The sequence below is a fragment of the Stegodyphus dumicola genome, chromosome 9 (genome assembly GCF_044657685.1).
Source record: "Stegodyphus dumicola isolate Sdum_Otavi_A_Nest chromosome 9, ASM4465768v1".
NCBI classification, from domain to species: domain Eukaryota; kingdom Metazoa; phylum Arthropoda; class Arachnida; order Araneae; family Eresidae; genus Stegodyphus; species Stegodyphus dumicola.
Genome location: NC_140776.1, coordinates 113731922 through 113759225, shown reverse-complemented (window position 1 = coordinate 113759225; position 27304 = coordinate 113731922). Strand labels below are relative to the sequence as shown.

The window sequence follows — 27304 nt, the reverse complement described above, 5'->3', positions numbered from 1 at the left end:
TTTTATTGATTCGTGTTTAATTTTGAATAATGTTATTATTTAAAGATTGGTCCTAAATATCTTCTGAAAAAAGATTTTGAGGTTGATCTTTACATTATGGTAACTTGGCGTTTTTTTGGCGACCAACTCTCCTACAGCAACCCTCTATTTTTTTTTCCCGCTGCCATTTTGTCTTCACGAAGTAAAGACATGTTTCTTTTCTTTTTATCTACTGAACACTTCTTCCAACAATCTACTAGCCAAATTACACTTATGCTAGAAATTTTATCTAACAAAACTGCTTAATCATGACAAATATTCACTGCAAAATTGGGAAAAAGTGCACAATACCATACTCCTTACGCGTTTTTCAAAATAACACATACACATAAACCATGTACACGCCGACTTATTATTACTTAAAAAAACATCCCAGAATTGCACAAAAATGGCATTGCGCACACTCTTCACTATATCCATGTACACTGCTTTTTTCTCATAAATTAGAAAAATTTCACGAAAATACATGACAATTTTCTCAATCTTTAAACCCGGTAAAAAGAACATATATGAAATTACCTGATCGCGAAAAAGTATTTACCCTTTCCAAATATGAACATTTCCACATATAAAATAAATAAAATATCCAAAAACTTTTACCTCTAAATCATCTATTACATTATATACGTCACCAACGAATTCATACCGCAAGCGTTACAAATACTTAGTATCAAATATTTAAATTATTTCCATGCACGTTTACTTCAACTTAAACGTATACCAAATTCCTACAAACATAAAATTCACAAAATAACTATCATTTAATTAAAATATCACTAAACCATGTACACGCCGACTTATTTTTACTTAAAAAAACATCCCAGAATTTCACAAAAATGGCATTGCGCACACTCTTCACTATATCCTTGTACACTGCTTTTTTCTCATAAATTAGAAAAATTTCACGAAAATACATGACAATTTTCTCAATCTTTAAACCCGGTAAAAAGAACATATACATAAATACCCATTTCGAATTCACTTTGGTTACGGCCATGGGATCCAAAAATTCACGAACACTGTTTCACACAACACAGAATAAAGCCAAATACAAAATTTCCAGATTTTTTCCCGATTTCCCCCCCCCTTTTCCGATTAAAGAACCGTAATTCGTCCATTAATATCACATGACATATCCAATGATCTCTCATTTCCCTCACACGAAATAATGCGTAATCGGAACTGAGTACTGCTCACATTATTACCAAAGTGCCAGGTAGTAACCTTTATCGCCTCCAAAATGTCGCCAAACTACCAGTTACCATATTGTAAAGATCAACCGGTTTTGACTTTTATTTTATTTAGTTTCAATAGTTGCGCATTTATTTTAGTGTTGTTGTTAGTAATTTATGAAATTGAGCTTTCACATTTCTTTATAATCTGTGATAGGATATGCATTAATTTTGTTACAGGTTATGTATTTGAATATAAAGGGGTTCAGTTTCATTGCTTTTTTAATAATTTAGAGAATAATATATCAATACAAAAAATTCCAACTTTTGTTAACTTTTAAAATTTTGGTGATTGAAAAATGTACTGTATATTTGCATATCTTTTTTGATAGAACACTATGTTTAATTCTCAAAAGTTATTACCAGTAAAGTTTAGAGTATGTTTAAGAATTTAAGAATACTTATTTTTTTAGTTCTAGATAATAGTGATATTTATCCCTTATTAGTTATCACATGCAAATAGGTGTTATGAATTAAATATAATCTGGTTGTAAGTTAGTTCTAAAATAAGTGCCTTAAAACTATTAACATTTTCAAATATTTATTTCCACATAATTTTGATGATCTCAAAATAAATACTTTTCAATTATCGATTATAAAAATGCTTTAATTAAATGTATTACATAATTATATAAAACTCTACAGCAAAAACTTAATTTCTTTTTGAAGTAATGTATAAACTAAATGCTTATTGCATTTAAAATTCAGTAGTATACTCTTATTTATTAATTTATAGGCTAAAGTACTTCTGAAACTTTTTTTGCAATATCTATACATAATCTGTTAGTGACTTGATAAAAAATTAAGATACTAAAATGGCATTATTATTATTATTTAAATATGTGAAACCTTGTGAATTTTTATCATTAAAATTCTGTATGTGTATTTAATCTTGTCAGAAAACTGGTATTATTTTCATTGAAAAGCATGATTAGGAATTAGTATATTTGTTTTTGTAAGACTGAAATAAAGATCATAATGACATCTTAATGCCTATTCAGACTGGGGTTTATGTGATTTAAAGGAGACAACTGACTTAAAGGACCGATTTCCAAAAGTAGTTTTTTCCCATAGCATAGCGAGTTGAAATTAACTGCATGCATAGCGTAGCGAGTCAACACATGAAACCTGTTCTCTTAGCTCAGATAAACCCCAGTCTGACAGCCCTTAAAAGTACTCTGAAAATTCATAATACAGAATGCAATCAATTCTTTGTTGTGTAAGCCTCTCAGTTTTCTTTAAAAATTAATTTTGAGATTTTAAATTTATATTATGATTGATTTTAATTGGGTTAATCTAGCTTTTATTTTAGCAAGTTTTTTTAGTTGCAGTAAGACTATAAAATAACTTTTACTTATGAATATGACTCTCAAATGTGAATAACAATTCCTATTTAGTTTAATAATAATTCCTGTTTATATTAATATTTTCATAATTGATGAATTATAGAATTATTTATATTTTACCAGTATGCGTATTACTTTAGAAGCTAAACTTTAATATGATCTGTATAAGCTAAGAGTCTCCTAGTCTATAAACTCACCAGCTATAATCACATTTTGAATATGAGTACTTTATTGCTTATTTTTGGTATGATTAGACAAACTGTTATTTCATTATCGTGTTCTTTATTACATAAGTGTACTAAGATGAAATAAAAAATGCATCTAACTGTTAAAAAAACTTTGAATTGATAAAATATTACATTTAGTTTGGTCTTATCTAAGTTGTTATATTTGACTTTCTTTTAGATATTCAAAGACTTTTGGTATCATTGGATCAGATTTGCCAGAAGGTTGATAGCAGGCAGGCTGATGTTATATTTTTGAGAGAATTACTTCAAAACCATTCTCTTCAAGCACTAGTTCTTGTGAGTTCATGAAGAACTTATATTTAAATTATCTTTGAATTAAAATCATAGTTTTTATGAAAAACCAATTTAAACTATTTGAATAAATGCATTTTTATTGTGAATAAGTTATTGAAACAAAAAGGGAAAAAATGCATTTTATATACTCTAATAGTAGTATGAAGTCAGTAATAGTTATGAATGTAATTTACAGCACTTTATGATTTTAAAAGGTTCTTGTTTAATTAATTTCCTAATTATTTCTAAGATAATGTTCTGCTTATATATTTTTTAAGATAATTATCTATATCTATTCTATATATGGAAATAAGTTATTGACAAATAGAAATATGGTAAATATTTGCCTTAATTGTATTTTGGGTACATTTCTGTTATACACTTGCCACACATTTTGATGTTTTTTTTTTTTTTTTTTTTTTTTTTTTTTTTTTTTTTTTTTTTTTTAAGTGTAAACACAAAATTAAATGTACTAAATTAAGTACACACATACACAAATGGTTTGGCCCACAGACAGTGTTATAATTGGGATAATTGGGTCTCATGTGTTTGACTTTTCTTTCAGGAACTTGAAAAAGCATGCCAGGTACATAACAGGAAAATATCCCACTTTGTTTCTGATGTTGCTGCTTCATTGCAAATATAATAATATTTAAATATTTCTAATAATTTGACATTATTATTTTTATTTTTAAGATAGTGTTATTAAACATCTGTAATTAAGAAGATACAAACATCTGTTATGAGGAACTTAAACTGTTCAGCATTGAGAAAATTCTTGAATTGTGGGTAAATGTGAATTCATATGAAAGCATGAAATACTTTAATTTAACTTAAAAGGGGGGAAAAAATCCTGTAATTTTACTTAATTGAAGTCCAGATCTTAATTTGTGTATCAAAATTTTAATCAAATAACTTTTTTTCACCTGCGTTAAAAGTGGCAGCATAAGATTTTACTTGAAAAAATGACTAATTTTAGAAAATTTTGAGTTATTATTTTGTAATCAATTAAATTTTAATTAGTGAGGCTTAAGGTCTAAAATATAGGTATGTATTATATCTGTAATGGTATAGGTTCCTACTTTTGAATTATTCTGAATTGGATTTGTAATTATCAATCTCTTAAATGTAACAGAAAGTAAATCTAATTCTGTCGAAATGGATATTACTGCTTGGACATAGAGTTAAAAATATATAAAATATATCTTGGATACAGTTAAAATTTGAGAAAGAAGGTAAGAGAATCTGTTTTAATATTAATTAATTATATGGGAATATTTTAATTGTATAGAATGTTACACGAATGTGGAAATTTCAAGTTTAATTCACTAGCACATGCTCTGGGTCCAGTGGACCCGCTCAATTAAACAAACCTTTGTTAAATCATGCCTATTTCACCCACGTTGTTGAGATCCAGGGTAGTCACATCCAAAGTCACCCTCTACCCTCTTTATATTTCTGAAGCTTTACTGGGGCTTTCATCCCAAGTTTTGTTTTTGATCATATTGGGTTTTTTAGACCTAGTGCACTTATTTTTATTGGTATTACATAGCTGATTTGTGATAATATAAAAAGTGGCAAACATGTTGCATAATTTACCGTGCAAGGAAGAAATGCTGCAAAAGTTATTAGAAGGTGTATTAACTGGTGAAGAATTTATTGAAGAAAATGAGAATGGAAGTAATCACAAATTTTTAGTTCATATGGTATTGATTCAGAAACTGCTATAAATTCTGAAAACAAAAATGAGAAAAACATATATTGCTTTGTTGGGAAAATAAAAATATCAAACATTAAAAGAACAAATAATGCAGTGTTTGCTCTGTGAAAAAACACTGCAAAATGAAAATGTTTTGTCAAGGTTAAAAATATTTATGTTTGGAACACACAACAACACTTTGTTCAGAGTGCTGCTAATCTTTGTAATTGTGTTTTTTGTCTGTGCCTATAGTACAAATAAAGAAAATGGTACATCTCTAATATACGCCCTAATTTCACCAAATGTGGCGATATGTGTTCTGCGCTGGTTTTTGGGGCGATTGCGTGTTCTATGGCAACCCTGTTGACGTTGAAAAATCTTTCTCTGGAGCTCGTTGGTTCGCCTCTGTGTCTGAGAAGATGGGAGGGAAAGATAAAATGGTAGTTGTTGAATTGAAGTTCGGCAAAAGGAAATATGATTGTGGCTATCCTGTTGAGAGGTAGTGGGTATTTGGAAGTGTGGAAAGAGGGTCTGGGAGATTATTTTTAATGGCAGTGCATGATAGAAGTAGGGATTTGTGATTTTATTTATTTGTGAACCATAGTATAAATTTTCTGGATAGTGTGTCTGGCTGTCATGTAAATACAATAGTGATTATGTGGCGGCATGTTAAAGGCAGTATAAAATTTATAGTTCTGCTATTCGAAAACGCATTAATTCATGGTAAGTGCATTTTATTTTATCCTTGTTCTTATTTTGTAGAATGCTATGTTCATTGGTTCTTTAGTATGAATTTCTGTCGTTATTGTTGTTTTTTTTTTTTAAATTGTTTGAAATTTATTTTAGTTTATTTTGTTGTTTAGTGTCTAGACTGTACAATTCGTAGATGTTTTTTAAAGTTGAAACAGAACGCTGTGTACATGGTGTTATTTGAAGTTTGTTGTTGTTATGTTATTTTATTAAAGCAAGGAGTGCGTAGTTTGTAGATTCGTTCGTTGCCTACATTGTGCAATTCGTAGATTTTTTTAAGTTAAAACATGTCGCTGTGTACATGGATTCTTGTCAAATATTTTTGGTTAGAAACTTTACGTTTTTGCTATCTAAATATTTTGTTTTTGTTTCGGATTTTTAGCTAAATTGTGTGTTCAAAACGTAGTTTTTGCATGTGCGAAAACCGCATTTTTGGAGACATTTTAGGCTAAAAGTTCAAAATGTAGACAAAAAATTTAGATAGTAATATGGCATCGTGAAGTTTCTCGCCAAAAATATTTGGCGACTTGAGGGCGCATATCAGAGTAGTTCCAGAAAATAAGAATTGATACAGAGTAAAGGTACACTATCCCCCCCTATGCTAATAAATATGTTTTTCTATTCCATTAAGAAATTTTATTTCATAAAATTATTTGGTGAAATTAAAAATTTTAATTTGCATACTTTTTAAGTTTGATCATAAAATTTATTATTGGTATAAATGAAACACCTTTTACCTGAAAATTTACGGTTTTTTCTTCAAAAACATGAGCCTGGTCTTTTGGACCAGTGCATGCAAATGTTTAACTCAAATGAGGGCACATGCTTCCAGGTTAATAATTAGATAAATTCATTGCATTAAATGCTTCTGTTTTCTGCCAATGTGGCTAATTTATATTTGTATTCATGTTTATGTATTTTGTAAGACATCAGAAAGAATTATTCATTAAAAATAATAAATTACACCTTAATTGCATTAAAAACTGTGGTTATTTAGGAATTAGAGATCTATTGCTAGAGCAAACTGTTGTTATTAGTCAATTAAGGATAAGATTTGTATAAACGTTTAAACGTGTTTTTATATATAAGTAAATCCTAGGTCTTTATCAAAAATTTATTTAAATCCTAGATCTTTAATCAAAGCCCATAACCCTTAGGCATCTGTGTACATTTGCTAAATGTTAGCACATAGTAAGGGTCAATATTTAACCTAACTTTTAAATGTTTTAAAAGTGACCCGAAAAAAGATTGAAAAGTTTGTAAAAAAAGATTGAAAGAACTTTTTTTTTAACAGTTTTAGCATTATGAGTAAAATTGTTTGAAAGTATAAAATTTAACTGTTTGTGTGGTCTTTGTAGAGATGACTATTGAGTTAGAAAAATGTTTATTATGCATTTAGAGATATATTCTGTACTTTTACACGTTGTGAGATGTGAACAATTAATCATTTCTTCAGGCCATTTACAAACTTAATAGCAAGTGTTCTTTTACCAAATAAGATTTTTATTAATCAGTATTTGTCTAGTAATTGCTCTCAGAGGTTTAGGGAAAACTTAAAGTATTTGACTTCAGTTAAAAAATTTAGTGTTGACATTGAAGGTTTTGCCTTTAGCTTATTAAAAAGCATGATGAATATTTTCCAAATTAGTCATTTTACTCTGTGGAAACGATTTAAAAAGCTAAGTTTTATATTTTCAGAACTTTTTAGCCCTAGTGATGAAACTGTCCTTCTGAAATTCTTTATCTTATTTAAAAAAACATTGAGTTAGAAGTGGATATTTAGGATTGATAGTTATGTACATTAGCTTGAGTTATCTTCTGATGTTCTTCACTATGACTTCTAATCTTTTTCACTAGATGAAAATGCATGTTTTCCTAAATGAATGTAGAAGAATTGATATATAATTATAACTTTTGGTACTCGCATATTTGAAATTAACAGAAATCATGCTGAAATTACACCAGCCATTTCTGTGGAACTCTGAGCCACACTTCTATCTGTTTTGTTCGTCATATCCATCTTTTCTTTTTTCCATACACCAGATAATAATTCTGTTGACCAGTTTTAAGATTGCTGAATACTAAGAGTTCAGTTTGGGTCCGATTCCAAGCAGGGTCAGTGTTGTGCATTTTGCCACCCAATGTAATCTCTGCACGTGCTAAATTCCCTAAATTCTAAAAATTCTGCTGCCCAGTTCAAATTTTAATTGTAAAAATATTACCATTCTTTAATTTTGCTACTCATTGCTTTTCCAAATTCTAAAATGTTTGCCGCCTGTCTCCCTATTACAGCAGCATTGGGGGACCATTTATGGTACTGGGGCGGGGACCTTGATTTCAAGTATAGGCTGACTGCTTAATTAGTTTTCATGGTATTTCTTATGTGAGATGTGACTATGAGCCAGTTTCTCTTAGAAAATACTTCACAAAGGCATGGCAGGGAGTCTTCGAGAGCTTTGCCATATCCAGTTAGCCAAACCTAATCTCTCAACCAGCTGTAAATGAGCCAGTCACAAATTCGATTCTACAGCTCTTAAACTCATTTTTTCCTTCCCCAAAATGCAAAGAAAAAATACAACAATAATTACAGTTAATTTATAGATTTGATCATAAAAACAAAGAGGTACTGTTCTGTTATCAGGACCAGATTCAGAAATATATGAATGTATGCATGTATTTGTATGTGTATACATAAATACATATATCCATCCATACATGCTTACATACTTTTCTGAATCCAGTCCTGATATCAGAACAGTACCAACAAAAGCTGGCTTATAAAAAAATCAATTGGTATTACCTTAAATTGAAAGTACTGATATTATGAGTATGTTGTGACATTATGCTTGCCCATAATTGGTGCATTATAATTGATGCTTATGTCGGGATTTAACTTTTTAGTTAAACTGTTTTACATTGCATTTTAACAGTTGAATCAGTATATATTTTAGGAGTCAAGTAAGATTAGTAATGAAGTTTTGATTCTGAATTTTTAAGATAGGTTCTATTTATGTTTTATGTTTAAAGAACTTAATTCTTAAGTACTTTTGGATTATTTGCTTTCTTGGTTTCAACGTTTGCTAGAATTAGTATGCACAATATAACAGCCAACCTGTATAGATGTGTATCACATATATATTTGAGTGCACATAGATTTATATGGTTTATATTTAAACATAATTTAACTGAACAGTATCCACTGGCTGTAAAAATAAAATAATTGGTCATATTTGTCCCCACTTTTTTTGCTGTATAATTTTTTTGTTTCTTGTATTTTTTTTTTTTTTTTTAAGTATTATTTATGAGCAGTGCGTATTTTATAGGTACACAATCGGGTTTCCACTTATAATGGACGGCAGGTATTACCAGTAGCTTACCAAAGTGCTAGTCTTTCTGAAGAGGTAAATATTTTTTGTACTTGCATATTAATGTAACCACTAAACAAGAAATGGCCAAATTTCCAGAATACTCTAAACTGTAGCAGCCACATGCAGAACAATTCTCAAAGTTTTAATAAGCATCAATATTTTTATATTTATTATATATTGCTTCCTTTTTTGACAAGCAACTGTTCAAGAGGCTTTCAAATACAGTCAAGTCTCCTACTAACTTACAAGCACAGAACGACTGAACCAATCACCCAAATTCACTCTCCATAGATGATAGGGGAACCATATCTAGGTATACCAAGTACCACAATAGAATTCTGCCCCTTAAAGGCTCTCAAAGGATCCACTCCACTGAAACTGGGAAAGCGGAACTTTTAGCTCAAGTTCTGGAAACTCAGTTTTGCACCAGCAACATACATGACACTACAACAGAAAATCTCATTAGTAACTTTCACTCCACTTTCACAACACCATGCACTCACAATATCAATCCAGTTCTACCTTCCAAAGTCTCTGGCTCCATCCATAAGCTTAAAAAGAAGAGCCCTGGCCTTGACAAGATCACTAATGAAATGATTAAGAAGTTCCCATTGAAAATTACCTTCCTGTCTACTAAAATCTACAACATCCTACTCAAATATCAGCACTACCCAAAATCGTGGAAGACTCAAAAGTGGTTCCGAAGCAAGGCAAACCTCCATCTCAGCCAGACTCATATAGACCTATAAAGTTTACTATCATCCCTGAGTAAAGTTATAAAAGCGATCCTGCTGAAATGCATTAACGACTACCTGGATGACAATAATATCATCATTCCACATCAGTTTGGCTTCCGAAAACAACCGGGGACAACGAATCAACTATATAGAGTTGTGGAAACAATCTCAGAAAAAACAGCTAATGGATTAATCACAGGTGAAATCTTTATTGACGTAGCCAAAGCTTTCAGCAGAGTATGGCTGGATGCCCTCGTTTCCAAATTACACTGTCTGGGCTTTCCAGACTATATCATTAACATCACCAATTTGTACCTAACCGGTAGATACTTCATCATTCACGTTGCTGCCACAAATTTCACACGCCATCCCATCACGGCCAGTGTCCCACGAGGGTCCTTTTTAGGACCCACATACTTCATTATATATGTGAATGATATCCTTACAACACTGGACACAACACTAGCTATGTATGCAGACGACACAACGATTCTCACACAAAGTGCATTTGCTGATTCAGTCATTCAATAATTGCAAAACTACATTGATATATTAGAGATTTGGCTCATTAAATGGTAAATCCAGGTCAATGTCAGCAAGACCCAGGCAATTCTATTCACCAATTAGTAGAAGTTTAAGAAGAACCTGATCTTTTAGGCACTTTAGTACCCTGGGCCAAGCAAGTTCTTTATCTTGGGGTGATCCTCAGTAAGACACTTTCATGGACCCCAAACATTACAGCTATTTTACAGAAGTTTCAAGCTCATAAAGTTACTCTTCCCTCGGAAAGACTCTTACACCTAAGTGCTTGAAACAGTGTTCTATCTGTAGGTAACAAGTTATCCATTTATAAATTCATTCTGCATCCATTACTCTGTTATGCATGCCCTGTATGGGCTTATTCAAGCAAAAATATTGTAAAGCAGCTTCAAACCACCCAAAATTGTATGCTCCGACAGATTACCAACTCGCAGTAGTATATCAGAAATCAAAGAATTCATGAAGAACTAGAACCCACTACTATTGAATTGCCAAAAGATTTCATAAGAAACAAAAAAACTCTAGATAATTCTGCCATCAAAATTGCTATGTATGACCCTAATGGTCTTGCTAACATTAACAGGCCATTAGCAGTGCTAAATTCCCGGATTATGAAACCCCCTGAGTAATCTGTTCTTTCTAATGCATATATCTGTATGTTATTCCAATGTTTATTACCATGATGCATCTTGTATTTACATTTCTAATTAATAATAATCTCAATATTTGTTTATAAATGTTTTGTACTGTAGTATATTTCTCTCTCTGCTTTGCTCCCCTACTAATGGATTTGAGGAACCATCATATTCACACTTACCTTATTTTACTAAGTTACTCATTGTGCTACTAACTTATAAATGTTCTGTACTGTAGTATATTTCTCTCTGCTTTGCTCCCCTACTAATGGATTTGAGGTACCATCATATTCACACTTACTAATTTACTCATTTTGTGCTACTAACTTATTTATTACAGGCCACGTCGCCAGATCAACAGCCTTGTGTCTCAGATTCGTATAACATGAATAATTTTTTGGCTTATTATAAACTTTCCAAATCAACTGTTTACCAAAAAAAAAAAAAAAAAAAGAAAGAAAGAAAGAAAAAAAATAAAATAAAATATAAAAAAGAATGTTATGTTAATATCTGCTTATAAAGTTACTTTGTGAAAATCTGTTTGTTATGGCCTCAAAATATTCTACATTGGGTAGGGCTTTTAGTCCAGCTACCTGGGTGCTCAGACACCTTTCCACTGGAGGTTTAAGTCTTATCCAAGTCCCAAACAAAAAAGTTCCCACTTATACTCAAAGCTTATCGAGGGCCAGCACTAAACATTTTGTGGCCTGGTACAGGCTCTGCAAGTCTTAAACTCTGCTGTCAGGCACCCCTCTAAATTCTAAAAATCTCATTGCCCCTAAATTTTATCTCGGAGCCTTCCTTTAGGTCCAAGATTTTGCTATTCCATAATTTTGTTACTTGGCGCTTCTCTAAATTCTAAAAATTTTGCCTCCCCTAAATTCTACCACCTGGTGTGGCTACACCAGTTCTGGCACTACCTGATCTTAACTAAATTACAAATCTGTTATTCTCAATTCAAACAGCACTAAATGTAGCCTTTTGGCGTATGAGTATCAAGTACAAAATTTGTATATGGATAGAAATGTTTGTTAAATTTCTCCTCACTCTCAACACTTGGCTGCACAAATAATTGAAAGTCTGTAATTATTGCTAAGTATAATGTCAACATAAAAGGTAGCCATGCTCTTTTTCATTCAGTCATACTAATATTTAAAAAATATATATATATATATATATATATATATATTTAGGCATTGCTGTGTTTGTGTTTTCTCAAGGTACAGTGTGTTGATATTCATGTGGTGATGAAAGCATAATGTAATAAATTGTGATTAGCCAGGTTTGCATCTGTGCGGAGGTGAAATTAAGAACTGGCACTCTTCACTTTAATAAATATAAAATGTGCGAGCATGGGAAGAAAAAAAAAATAGCTTACTAGTAATTTGGTGTCTAGGATTATGGATCATTCTAAATATTGGGCATGCAGATATTGGACTGTGTATTTTATATATGTATGTACACCGAAGAGCCATTACATTATGACCATTCTCCATCTATAACAATGGGCTCACCTAGGAACAAAACCACTGCACGTGCACGGCTGATGTTGGAGCATATAAAGCAGTTATGCATTGTCTTAGCACAATTAGCAACATAATGGGCAAAGCAGTTGATTTATCAGACTTTGATAAAGGTCAAATCGTTATGGCTGTGTGACAGGGAACATTAATATCACAAATGGCACGTTTAGTGGGCTGTTCAGATGCAATTGTTGTAAGCACATATTGAAAGTGGTGTATCTAATCTGGCCTTTATCATGCAAGTTATAGTAAAATGATAATGTTTTCATCATGATTTTGCATAATTGTACCAACAGTTCACAGATACTAGTAGTAACATTTGATATGAATATAATCATCGCATTGCTTGACAGAAGTTGTGTTAACCTTTAATGATTTTATTTTTACTTTCTACTGTATAACATTCTGATAGCTAAAATATTGGGTACTTATGTTACTTATTGCTCCCAACTTTGTAGATATCACCAAATTTTGGCAACCATGCACATAATAGTTCTTTAGGTCAGTGGTGCGCAAACTAGGGGTCGCCAGAAGTTATTTGGGGTCCACCAAATTTTTATGAAATGCATTATGCCTTCATGCTGCATACCATACAGTGTACATATAAAGAGTGAAGCGACATCACTCACTGTTTAATTGCAGTTTCATGCTGTCCACCCTTTCTTTGATCGTAATGCGTAATGTATGTAAAGTGTGAAGACGCAAGTTTTTCACTCCGGTAGATAGCACCCTCTTCACGGTAATTCGCCAGTTTTACTGAAAAGCGCCTATTTGACTAGACGTTAACCGCAGGGAAAGGGAAAAAATTCGCTTCCGTGATCAGCCAATCAAATGGCGAGGTACGCGGTGTATCTGATAGTCAGAGTGAAGACGTGAAGTGTTCGCATGAAGTTGTAGCATGGTGCAGTTGGCCTGCAATTGTTTTAGTTTATCCTCGAGTTTTATCATGTGACGTTGTGTAATTATGATTTTTTATATTTTTATCGGGCTTTGCTACTCTTTTTTTATCAGGTATGTACTATCATTAGAGAAGGATCTCTGTTAATTTTATTGAATTTCTCGGAAAAAAAAATGATAAAATTTTATATATTATTTGTTTTAGTTTAAATAATTTAACCCCTATCTTCATAATGGATAAATGGGTAATACGTACACCAGGTACATCTTCAGCTAACAAACGAACAAATACTGAACTAAATGCCCGATCTAAAAAAATAAGAAAATTCAATGAGGAATTTATTAAGTATGGTTTTACATTTTGTGTTGTTGATGATGAAGAACGCCCGATATGTGTCATTTGCAACGAAAAATTAGCAAATGAGAGCAGGAAACCAGCTAAATTAAAAAGGCACCTGGAAACTAAACATAAAGAACTTCAAAATAAACATGCCGATTTTTTTTCAAAGACGAGCTGAAAATCCGAAAATTCAAAGTGCACATTTAAAGAAATTTACAACAATACCTCAGAAAGCATTATGAGTTTCTTTAGAAATTTCTTATCTAATGGGAAAAACAACGAAACCCCATACAATTGGAGAATCTCTTATCCTTCCTGCAGCAACTAAGATAACATCAATTATGCATGGCGATAAATATGGAAATGAACTAAAAATAATACCATTATCAAGAGGTACCGTGTCTCGGCGGATTTCCGAAATGTCACGAAATATCGACTCAGAAGTCATAAAACTCATACAAAATTCATCTGTATTTGCTTTACAACTGGACGAGACTACCAATATTTCTAAAATGTCACAACTAATTACTTACGTTAGGTTTATTTTTAATGAAGATATAACAGAAACATTTTTATGTTGCAAAAGTTTGGAAGGAGAAACAACTGGAGAAAAATATTCGAAGTAATAAATGAATATTTTGAAACAAAGTCCCTTACCTGGGCAAACTGTGTTGCGGTTTGTACTGTGGTGCTGCAGCATTAACACGTTTGAATAAAGGGCTCAGAGGCTTAATTCAGAACGTGGTGCCTCATATGGTATTTAATCACTGTATGATTCATTGGAAAGCTCTTGTTGCAAAAGATATGATGAAGAGTTGCACAACATTTACAAGACGCTGTTAGTTCAATTAACTACATTAAATGCAACAGTTGTCTCTTTTCAATACTTTGCAATCAGATGGCTCAACGTATGAGAGATTATTGTTACACACCGAAGTCAGATGGCTTTCACGATGGGAAAATACTACGACGGATATTTGATTTGAGAAATGAAATGTACATGTTTTTAATCAAAAAGAAACATAGATTGGCAAGTTATTATATCAATGAAGTTTGGCTAGGGAAGCTGAGCTATTTAGTTGATATTTTCGAAAAACTTAACGACTTAAATTTGAGCTTGCAGGGTGAGAATTCAACTATCATAACTTCAGCCAGTAAAATTCAAGCTTTTAAGAATAAGCTTAGTCTCTGGCAAACTGAACTGAATAAAAACAACATCGACATGTTCCCTTGCTTTAACGATTTTATCAAGGAAAATAATATAGATATATTTACATTTAAAAACATCATTTCCAATCACATTGAAAAGTTAAAGGAAAATTTTTCGAGGATTTTCCTGAAAACGATCTTGGTTGGATTCGTGATCCATTTTCCTTTAACATATGCAGTTCAACTCTTTAAATTAGTGAGAAAGAGCAATTGATAGATCTAATTAGTGATTATACTCTTCAAAATCAGTTTAAGACTCAGCCTTGCCAAAAACTTTGGCTATCCGTGAAAAAACAATATCCCGTTTCATGCAAGAATGCCATCAGAATGTTAATACAATTTGCATCAACGTATTTATGTGAAACTGGATTTAGCAAACTAGTTTCAATAAAAACTAAATACCGCTCGCGTTTAAACCCTGAAGATGATATGCGAATCGCAATTAGCAACATACATCCAAACATGGATGAGATAATTAGAATCTTGCAGCCACGTACATCTCATTAAAAGGCAATTTACTGATTTTTGTGTTATACAAAAAGTATTTTCTTAAAATTATAAATAAAATTAATATGAGTCAGATATGATGATGTTTTTATTCGATGAAACGAAAGAAATGCGCGAAATATACATCATATTTGTGAACATTTATCTCTAGGGGGTGCCAAAAATTTTCTCTCTACAAAAGGGGTCGCAGTCGAAAAAAGTTTGCTCACCACTGCTTTAGGTAATCATATCCATTCTTAGTTACAATCCGAAAATTCATCCAATCACCTTTTTTCTTCTGTAAAAACCACCAAACAGCACCTAGGTGCCTGCACAAATACGTAAGTATTGTATATTGTTGTGCTGTGATATATTTTCAAAGTTCAATATTTTTATACAGCAGATCTTTTCACCAGTATATAACTCTTAAAATATTAAAGTTTTATGTAAATTTTTCTTTTTTTTTTTTTTTTTTTTCTTTTCTTTTTTTTTTCTCTTTTTTTTTTTTTTTTTTTTTTTTTTTTACTGATCTTCCTGATATCTGATTTAGCTAAATTTATATTTTAGTTAATGAGAAAGCAATAATAAATAATAGTATCTTTGGAAACAGTGTTATATAAATATCAGTATTCTCTTGAAAGCAGAACTCAAAAAAACAATTTGTGAGATACTTTGTTTATATATTTTTATTTTATGAATGTTAGTATTTATACCATTTTGTCGTTGAGCTGTTTTGTTTTGAAAGTCAAGTAATATTTCAATTGTTTATTTTATTTCTAGGTCGTGAGACTACTTCAAGATTATCCATCTGATGAAGCCCAAGAGTTAGTTTATCTGCTGCAACAGCCTTTCATAAAGGTAAATGTGGGAAATAATGAGTATGTATTTTTCACACGTTTTGGGGTCAAAAGCATACATTGTTGCCTCCTCCTCCCATTTCTTGCAGTTATTTTTATTGATTTCCTTGGTCTCTGCATCTGAATGCTTGACTCATCTTTTGCATGTTTTTGCAATATTAAAAAAATAAAAGTAACAAACTTATTTACTTCTACAACACTTATTAAGGTACCTGTGTCCTGTAGTGGCCTTGGCAAGAATGATTTGACACATTTTAGCAATGGCAATAAGTGGTTACGAATTTGCATGAATTTGAGAAACAAATATAATGCGCTCTGTCAGTGTAGTGGTTTTTCATTGCAAAATACTCATTATCCTTGTTATTTTTGAATGAAATCATAAATTTTAAAGTATTTATTATAGTGCACAATTTTGTTTGCAGTTATTAAAAAAAAATAACACACATACTAAAAACAAACTCATTCTGGTGGTCACAGTTTAGTAATTGTTGTTAATTATGCTGCAAACACAATATCATGGCCAACCTAGTGCCCGAATATGAGTTCTGTTTAATAAGATTCCAGGTGATGAGGAGATGTACACTGTGCCAAAAAAAAAGAAAAGAAAAGAAAAAAAAAAAAAAAAGACAGTACTATATCTCCCGTTCTACTGGGCAGGTTGACGAAATTCAAATTGCGTTTTTCATCTCTCGAAACCCGACTTAGGATATGTATTAGATTTATATATAAAGCATTGTTCTAATATGTATTTTGACACAAAATCGGACTTTTTCTGAAATAACATGCAATCTTTTCCCATATTTTGATTCTACGACTCAAATTAAGCCAAACTACCAAGTTTTGTAAAATTCGCATGAATAGTTTTCGAAAAATTAGCTCTCAAAATTTTAGCTCCTCAGTGTTAATTGAGTTTGGTATATATTTATTAATCTTTCTTTTTTTTTCTTAAACTTATTTGATTATTTCTTTCACATTTCGAAATTCAGGTTCATTCAAAATAAAATTGACCCATTTTTGATGATTTATTTTTCAGAATTGTATTTTTAAATAATTATAATCTATAAAATTTTTACAATCATCTTAACCTTCTAAAACCGGGCCGAAATTCTCATAATATAGCCTACAGACCGGCGCGATCCAAAACAGTTTTGCCACCTCTTTGACATTTTCCTAATGAGAAAAGTCGTTAGTCCCCCTCCATGGATGAAGTAAAATTTACATGTTTGTCCGATAGTAGAGTCCGTAGTAGTCATACATGTCCCATAGTAGAGGGGTTGCTAGATTTGCAATTTTTTCGATGATTATTTTGCTTTCATTTAAACAAAGTTCTAAATAAATAGTGCATAAATAAATATGCAGTACTGGATGCATATCCAGTGCACAATTTATTTAGAGCAAAATGTATGCAATGTTTATATTTCACTCACTATTTCTAATCAATCTCGTAAATAATTTGTGAATTTTTTAACTTTGTTTTCACTCTTCATTTATATTCGCGTATTTTCGTATTAGAAATTAGAAAGCGAGAACAAAATTTAACAAAATATAGTAAATACGGACTAGATTTGTAAGTCTGCAGGCTGGAATGTGATTTTTAATAACATATTTATGCAGTTCTGCAGAACTGACAAACTTTTTGCAGATTATATTTATACTTAGACAGTTTAATTGTATTGGGGATTTTTTGAAGCTGAAAATTCTAAACAACATGCAGAGTACCATACCACAAAATGTTATCTTGTGATCTTACAGAAGAATGGTGGAGCTCAGTTAATAAAAATGATGACCATTTTTTGGCCATGCTGTGCAACATTCATAATGTATGCGGCTGAATGACTCGGAAAAATGCCCCTTTTGAGTACCATTCCTGCTTTTGTTTAGTAAATTAGAAGAAATTTAAATTTAATAGAATTAGAAACTTAGTTTATGTATTTAATTAATTAATGGAATCATTTTCTTTTATGTATTCCTAATTACTTGTGATTTATTTTCATATTTAAAAATAACGTTTTGGTGGTGTAATCTAAGAAATAACTGCATACTACTGATGTGCCCATTACATCCCGAATTTTCACTCCCTGTCTTGAATTTTTACAACTCTTTTTTTTTCTATCCCGAATTTATAGCATTTTTTCCAGATTGTCCCAAAAAACAATAATGTGCCAATGTAAAAATTTAAATGTGTATATATTCAATGTAAATTGACACCTGAGAAATAAAGTTAAGAGACATACGCCATACCAGCTGCATAGACAGGGGATTCTCCATCTAGCATTTACCTTTGAAAAATTGTTGTGGGAGAATTCTATTTCTCCTTCCTGTATTTCTCTCCCCAACCACTCAATGTACACAGAATTTTTGCTCACAGTTGCAGTTCAGAATTTTCCTTACATATAGCACGGATATTTTTAATTATATATTAATTTGATTGTGATTTGATTTTATAATAGATACATATATTTTTTAATTATCAATGGTGCATTACATACGTTAGTATGTATCATCCCCTTACACATTATTAAACGACATCTAAAAATAATTCTTTTGTCATTTGCTGAAATTTCATTATAGATGTATTTATCTAAAATCATCATTCTTTAGTCATGTTTAGATCATAAAATTTTTACTTTATCATCATTTTGATTTGGCATAAGGGTTACAAATATCTGCTGAAATGATGAACATTTCCTGTTTGGCAATGACATATATTTTTTATTTAGCAATGATGCATTACATACATACTAAGGGTATGTTTTAATGTAGTTTAATTTAATTTATTATTTATTTTTGCCACTGATTTTTTAATACTAGGTTCAGAAAAAAAAGTGTACATTTAATGTAGACCTACAGGAGGAATATCTGTATATTGAAAAAACTATAAGCAATTCCGATATATGGTGCAATACATGTTCTTGAAAATTTTCAATAAGCCATGGTGGATGTACAGATATTAAACTTCATATAAATAGTAATAAACATAAAACGTCAAATTCTGCTGGTGCATCTAGCTCGTCATTAAAGAGGTTCTTAAAAAAGTAGAAAATGGGTGATAAATAAGAAGCATTAGGTGCACTAGAAGGTACTTTTGATTATCGTAATATTTGCTACAACTGTAGCTTTAAGTCTATGGATAGTATGTCCAAGCTGTTTTAATTGATATTTGAACCTAAATTTACATGTGCGTGAACCAAGGCCGATGCAATGATACTAAATATTTTCATGCCTTACACTTTAAGAGCTTTGCTTTGCACAATGACTTGAGAAAATGCTCATATGTTTAAGTCTTAACTGATGCGTCCACTCCCAAGGAAATGAAACTTTTTTCAATACTTGCTAGATTTATACAATGGAGTTATGCAATCAGAGTAAAAGTTTTAGAATTTAATTCCTTACCTGGTGAAACATCTGATATTGTCAGCAATTATTTAACCACCTGTCTACAAGAAAATAATTTAAAAGAAAAAGTTACTTGTCATTGTGTCAGGACTTAGTGTTCTATGCATACTTTTGGCAAACATAATGGTGACAGTATCAATGTCCTGAACTCGAACAGTGAGCTGAATGCAGCTATGTTCTTGTGAGTGCTAGAAGAATTACAACGTAAGAAGGGTGTAAAAGGCCCTTTTATTTAACTCACTATTTACAGCAACTCCCAGCTCGGGAGTGATAACAGAAAAATAATGACCACGCTTGGGTCTAAACTGAACAATCAAGCAATTTAAAACTTCAGTAGGCATTTAAATAGTGGCTGTCACAGAGCTTAAACGCGAGATTGCCCTAAGTATGGTGCGTAGCAAGCCTTTGCTAAGTACTAACGCACTTAAATCACTTCAATCAGTATTAGAGTAATAGCGCTAAGGCATAAGAATTTAAAATACTAACTATTCTGGCGAATGTGCACTGAGCGGACGTGGTCTGAGACTAAAAGCTCTCTCACTCTTGAGAAGTTTCTCACTAACCTTTAAATACAAAACTTGGCTCCAACACAAATTAGCATAAAGCTGAACTGTGCGCTCATTCTGAAGGGAAGTTGAAATAAGTGTTTACAGGAAAGGGTAACTTAAAATAAAAAGAAATTTGGTTAGTTTAACTTAAAACCTTACAATTGTGCCGATAGTATGAATTCTAACTTTTAAGGAGCTGATAGACAATGAAAAAATAATGTTTTTGTTAAACTGAAACAAAACTGTAACCATAGTTTAATTGGAATCAGATGTCCATCACATATTATACATAATACTGTAAGAGCATCAGCTGATGTTTTGCCAATTCATATAGAAATGATTATTTTTGAGACATACTTTAAATCTCATAGTGTTAAACATTGAAAGCTTTATGCAACTTTGTAGAAATCTATTTTTCAGTTATACCAGAGGATTCACAAACAAGATAATTAACATTATTCCAAGCCATTGAAAGGGTACTTTAAATGTTTTTACCACAGAAAGCTTATTTTCAGTTTCAAGAGCTTATTTTTAAATTCTTTGAAAATCCAGTGGCATAATTTTGGCTACATTTTATTTACACTCAGGGTTCAATATTTCATAAAGTTATTACTAAAGTTGAAAATCAAACTGCATCAGTATTTGATGTAATTGCTTCAATGGATGCTCTGAAAGCTTCAGTATTGAGCAAGGTAGAGGATAACACAAAACTTTAAGAGGATGGAGATGTGTCTTAATATGAAGTTACTGAATTTCAAGAAGCTACCGTTTCATTTTATCAGACTGCTCTTACTTTTTTTTTGAGAAATGGACAAAAAAAGTATTTCCGGAGAGGGAAAAGCACAGCTGGATCATATTAAATGAAATTCCTTCATGGAGTCAAGTTGAAATAGCTTTTTTGTTAATTAATAAAAATAATACCAAATCATAAATTATTTGAAATGATGATATATGTTAGTATTATGTTTACTTTAAACAATATATCATGGAAGAAAAAATATTGGAATGGCCCAAAAATAAGATGTGCTTATTTCAGTTGTAGAGGGAAATAATTGCAAGAACCAGATTCCTTGTTCAAATGTTTTAAAATTGCTAGAGTTTTTCTTTTGTCTTCCTGGCACTAATGCTGCAACTAAAAAAGTATTTGACATTATGAATAGGTTTGGACTAGTGGATATTTGGAATATATGTATGCAGCTTAAAGTGGGCACTTGGAAGGGTATGTTAATTCCCAAAATAAATTTTGATGAAAATTGAGCAGACTTTTATAAAAGGATTAAAAAAGAAAAAGATGTTCTAAGAAATATTCATGCTTCAGAGAAATATAAGGCTACTTCATTAAAATAATTTATAAGGATTACAAATTTATTATTTTGCTTAAAAGTTGTGTTTTGATTTATTCTTTTTTTAATAAAAAATATTAACCACTACTAAAAAATAAAAATGATTTATTTTGATTTATATGTAGATTTTTATATGCAGGGTGTTTATAAAGTCTTTAAACATTTTTGCTTAAACAGGCTTTGTTCTGAAATATAAGTTTACATGAAAATGCAACATAATAGAACACTAAATTAGTACAATTTAATGTGGCCTCTCTGAGTGTCTAGACACAATTGCCACCATTCCACTACACTCTGGAACACCTTATGTAAAGTTATTGGTGTAATTTCAGCTGCTGCAGCCGTAATTGTTCAATGCTGCCAGTCTTCTCTCTATGACTTGAAAAAAACCCATAAAAAAAATTCTAGGGAAGTTAAGTCTGGTGATTGATTGATAGAGTCCAAAGCTATTGAGAGCCATGACCAATCAACCTATCAGGAAACGTTTTATTAAGATAATTACGCACAGTAATAGCAAGATTTGGAGGTGCCCCATCATGTTGGTAGACAACAGTGTCAATAATGCCATCTGATACTGCCTGTGGCTCAAGATATTTTTACAACATATTGAGATAAATTTCTCCGGTAATGATCCTTTTTTGCAAACATGAAAGATTCACAGAGCTTAGTTATTCCAATCCATACATTAGGTGTGGCTCCCTGAGATTCATGTAACACCTTTGGTTTTTCATTAGCCCTTATTCGGCTATTAACATGGCCGCTGAGATAGAATGTGCCTTCTTTGCTAAAGAGAACATTCTCCATTAAGTTCTCATTAACCAGAGCTTTCAACAAATCATAACACATGACTTGCTGAGTGCCATAGTCCTCGGCTGCAAGCTTATGCACAGTTTGAATGTCATCCTGGTAGAACGGTGCTTTGGTACACCAGTGTACCTGGGCCGAAGGCCCTAACCCTTGTAGAAAGATTAAAAGGTTCGAATAACTAGCCAGGTATCCTCTTAATAGGATGTAATTTTTTTTTATATTATTTTTAATATTTAGTAGTTATTAACTTATTTTAAGAGATAGCTAATAGCATTGGCTTGCATAAATTCTTCCAAGTATACAAATATGTAATTTATTTGTTTTTCTTATGTTTCTTTTTTTTCTTTAATTTCTTTTGTGTAGCTGTAAAGATCAGAAAGCTATTGAGCTGGTGACGGTATGCTGAAAAGCAAGTGGTTAAATACAAGCAAGTGCAAAGTATTATAAGTGTCCTTGATCAGAGGAGTAGTTTGAATGTGGTAGGCATCCTTGTTTAAATGATAGAGTAGAGTTTTCGAAACAGTAGTATGCGAAATACTGACTTCCCAGCTGAATGTTCATGTAGATGCCTAGGAGCTACACGTAATCGCTTTTTGTACACTTTGTTCAACTTATGGTGTTATCAAAGGTCTTCATCTTTAACACTAGTTAACTGAACTCCAGTTCATTTGAATTTTTGTACTAAGGTTTTAATACCTGCTCTGGTAGGGGCTTGTTTTCTGAATTTGCAAATGAAGTCATCCAGCACCTGTTGATAAGTATGGGAACAAATAATGTCTCTTCTTTCCTCTGTTGACAGCATTCTTTCAGATCACTTCCAAAGAAACTGGAATTAGAACATATTTCTCAAAAATATATAGAGACTTTATAAACTCTCTGTATATATATTGACTTACATACCACTTCCATCAAAGTAACAATTATAATAAAAAAAAAATTCAATTTAAAAAAAAATATTTAAAAAATTACATGTATAGCATCCCGAATTTCGAACTTCGAAATCTGGTCACCTTAATACTACATTAATACCAAGCCAATATATACCCTAGAAAGTTCGTCAGAAATACAATATTGTGACTAAACAAGTTTTCTGTTTTTCTTCTATTATTATAATTTCTAATTTAGAGGAACTTAAAGAAATTTTTATTTATGTATTAATGCAGTGGTTATAAATTTAGATCCTCCTTCTCTCTTGACTTATTGACTGTTCTTTTTCATGGTACATTAGGCTTTGTTAGCAACCCATGATCAAGTAGCAAGGAAGGATTTTGATCCAGCTCTTCCTGAAATAATTCATGATGGGGATGATGAAGAAGAAACTGTAAAAATTGTTCAGCTTGTGAAGAGTAATGAACCTTTGGTATGTGTTATTATTATTAATATTACTGTATAATCATATGACAGAGGTACCTCTCTTATTCCTGTTATATAAAACTATAAAGCAATTTATATTTTCTGTATATATTAAAAAATGTATCAGTTTTGAATTTTAAATTTGGTTTTTAATAGAATATGATACAGTCAAAAGTCGTTAATTCGGACACCCATAATCCGGAATGATCTATAATCCGGACGCAAAGCTATAAAATCTCTGCGCATGCGTCACGTTTACGCATGCACAGAAAGTAAGACCTTTACGACTGTGAATATGCGTGTGCGCATGCGCAAAATCCGTTTACGCATGCGTGTTTAATATATACGGACGGTATAAGCTAAGCTAAAATTATCTAATTCAGTTAATGTTGCAGATTGCGTTGTTCCTTAATCTTCGAATTGGATCCGGCTTATTATTTTTTGCAGACTGTTAGAGCAATTTTATTAAAGTAAGCTTGAACTTTCGATTATGTCAAATAGAATTTCTGATATATATTTGCTAATATGTAAAAGATCTACAAAGTGAAAGTATGTTTTGAAGTCCATTAAACAAAAAGTGGAATTGCTGCAAAAAGTGGATATAGGCATATTATTTGTTTATCTAACCATTCCAAAATCTGTTTATCAATTTCACGCTGCTCTGCGGGGAGGGGGGGGAACGTCGTGGCATGCAATGAACTGGAAGTTGATCTGTCAGCACTATCCTTATCTTCAGAGCAGATGTTTTTATTTTATTTGGCTTATAATTCCTTACTAAATGTAGTATTTCATCTCGATGTACTTCGTCTTTGATATAATTTAAATCAAATTCCTCGTCATTATAATTCGCTTCCGATAGCGAAGAAAGTGACACAGAGGTTATTGGAAACGAAAAAATTTCGATTGACAAATTAGTCGGTATTCTCGACACAGCAGTTATAGGACTTGAACAGCGGAACTTTGTAACTGAACAAGAAATTATGTCTGTTTATAGAATTAAAGAGAAAGTATTATCACATAAAAAACAAAGCAACTTAAACAACTTACATTGAAAGAAATGTTTAATAAAGTAAAATAAATATTAAACTTTTTTTTTTTTTTTTTTTTTTTTTTTTTTGTGTGTGTGTGTGTGTGTGTGTGTGTGTGTGTAAATTTTGATACCCTTTAGATCATAATTGTTCTTTATTTCATAAATTACGGTTTCATATTTTTAATTTTATAATTTCTGAATGCCATCTTACCAGATTTAAATTGATGATCTATAATCCGGAATCACTGAAGTCCCGATAAGTACGGATTAACGACTTGTGACTGTATTGAAAACATATACAGTGGTACCTCGGTATATGCCATTCATCCCTTCCAGATGTTTAGACTTTTAAAGGGGCTATCAAATCTAGCGACTCATGTGGCTAGGCGGGACATTTCCGAGGAACAAGATTCTAATAACACTAGTTTAAATGGGAGGTTTCCGGAAATATTTCTTCTAGCTAGTCGAAACATGTCCCGTCTTTGCGAAACATTTTGAAACTTTCCCGAAAATGTTTTGTCTGGAGCTGTGTTCCACGTAGAAATCAACAATCAGATGAAAGTTCTGCTTCTGAAGAATCATGGTTAATTTTCAATATGGCGATGGCTCTCGTTGTGAAATCAGGAACGGTGGAAACAGAAGCCGATTTAATTGAAGAAATACAAATATGGAAAAAGTCATATATATATTGCTGTTTTGTTGTCATTTTAAATGTTTATATATTCATTAAATTTGTAATCATGTAAATTTCAGAGTAGACACTATTTTATGACATGATTGGTGATGATGTGCTGTTTCTGATGATTTGTTTACAAATTATTCATTGCCAAAAGTTCGCCGAATTTGTCGTATTTCGTGCTGATCATATGAAAAGAATGTTATTTCTATATAATAGAATTTTTTTTATTAAATTTAAAGTGAGTAATTTTTTTAAATATGTTTGTATATGTGTGACTTTACTTTTCTGCTAATTACTTTTAAATTGAAATTGCATAATCAGCGATTATGTATGTGTATTTATTAAAACATGGATTATGTAATAATGAGGATACACATTAAATTTGTATGCTATTATCTTCATGTTGTTAATAAAATGCTTTTTAGAGTATAAACACATTAAGAACTATATTTTTATTATAAATGTTACATATTAAAACATTGGAAGTTTATGGGTTTATTATTATTATGAATGATGAAAAACATTTGTGTATATATTAATTAATATGAATCTTATTCATTACATTAATACAATCAAATACCAAAAATCCGCCAACTCCTGAAATCTGCGTTTCCCCTCATAACCGGACTCATTTCCGGAACCTATAAACATTCAGTTTATAGGTTTCAGAAACCGCAACATCGAGTACGAAATATCGAAGAAAAAAATACTTACCGAATATTAATGAGTCAAAACAGAAATACCAAATTATTGATATAAAAATGTTTAAAAAAATAAGATAAGATGAATAAGTTTTTTTCCGCTCTAATCTACATCGAGGTAAAAAAGCAGATGATTCACTCTTTGTTCAAGTTCATAATTCACGTTGTATTTTCTGATCTTTGTTATTTCATTTCATGAGGTTGTTTAGTGCTGCCTTTGAAAAACATAAACGTGTTGCATTAACGGTAACGCAAAAAGTGCAAATTCTGCAAAAGATGGAAGCTGGTGTTACTCCTCGATTTATAGCAGAATGGTATAGAATTGTGACACAATTGTGTTTGATTTATAGAAAAATAAAGAAAAGCTGTTGAAATTTTACGCCAACAGTGATTCTAATACCAGAATCCAAAAGCGGAAATCTTTGCATGAGGCGAAATTGGCAAACCTCGATGCTGTGTACATATAATACAATGATTAATGTAATCAATTTATATATGTAATTATAATTTAATGCATATAATAAATTATTGCAATAATGTATATAATAATTTAATTAAATGTATCTAATACACCTTATTCATTTTGCACTTTTAGTCGGAATATTATGCTTTATCTTTTCTGTCCTGAAGTCTGCAAAATCCTAAAATCCACACAATGTCTGGTCCCAAGCTTTGTGGATTTCTGGAATTTTACTGTACTAATAAACTTACATCTTTGAAACCATCGCATCTCTCTCCGTGTGTGTAAATATATGACTCATTAGATATGTGTATACATAATATGTATGAATACAAGAATGAACATTGCCAAAAAGTTTATTTGAAGTTACTTCTATACTTCTAATTCATATAACTATTATGTAATCAGCAGCAACTGTAGTCATCAGTTCTTTGCACATTATCATGGATATAGAATGCACAGTTGAAAAATAATTGAAGTGCATTTTTTGCATTAGGCTAGTCATTAAAATTCACCCACTTACACACAACCTTTGCATTTGTAATTTACTTGAAAATTTAAACAAACAAACTGAGCAAGTAGCCTTTACGAAATATTTAACATTTTGGAGATAAAATTAATATTTTTCACTCATCACATAACATATATCAGTAAATGACATTATATTTGTACATAAAAGTTATTAAATAAATATATGGAACTAACAATAAATGTAATAAACACGTGTCATTTTGCCAAGGTATTGAGCCAACAGTATTAAAATAATTACAAAATATATTTTGTATATACACGGAATTTGAAAGCAAAC

General features: G+C 31.3%; 1 protein-coding gene across 1 annotated transcript in view; it reads left to right on the top strand.

Annotated features, from left to right (window-relative positions):
• Nucleotides 1–27304, top strand: part of metro (membrane palmitoylated protein 7-like protein metro) — a 64316-nt gene that overhangs the window by 788 nt on the left and 36224 nt on the right. Inside the window, exons 3-6 of the mRNA XM_035367080.2 lie at nucleotides 3023–3141; nucleotides 8911–8988; nucleotides 16103–16180; nucleotides 23502–23633. Coding sequence (XP_035222971.2) covers nucleotides 3023–3141; nucleotides 8911–8988; nucleotides 16103–16180; nucleotides 23502–23633 — 407 coding nt within the window. The remainder of the gene's footprint in view (nucleotides 1–3022; nucleotides 3142–8910; nucleotides 8989–16102; nucleotides 16181–23501; nucleotides 23634–27304) is intronic.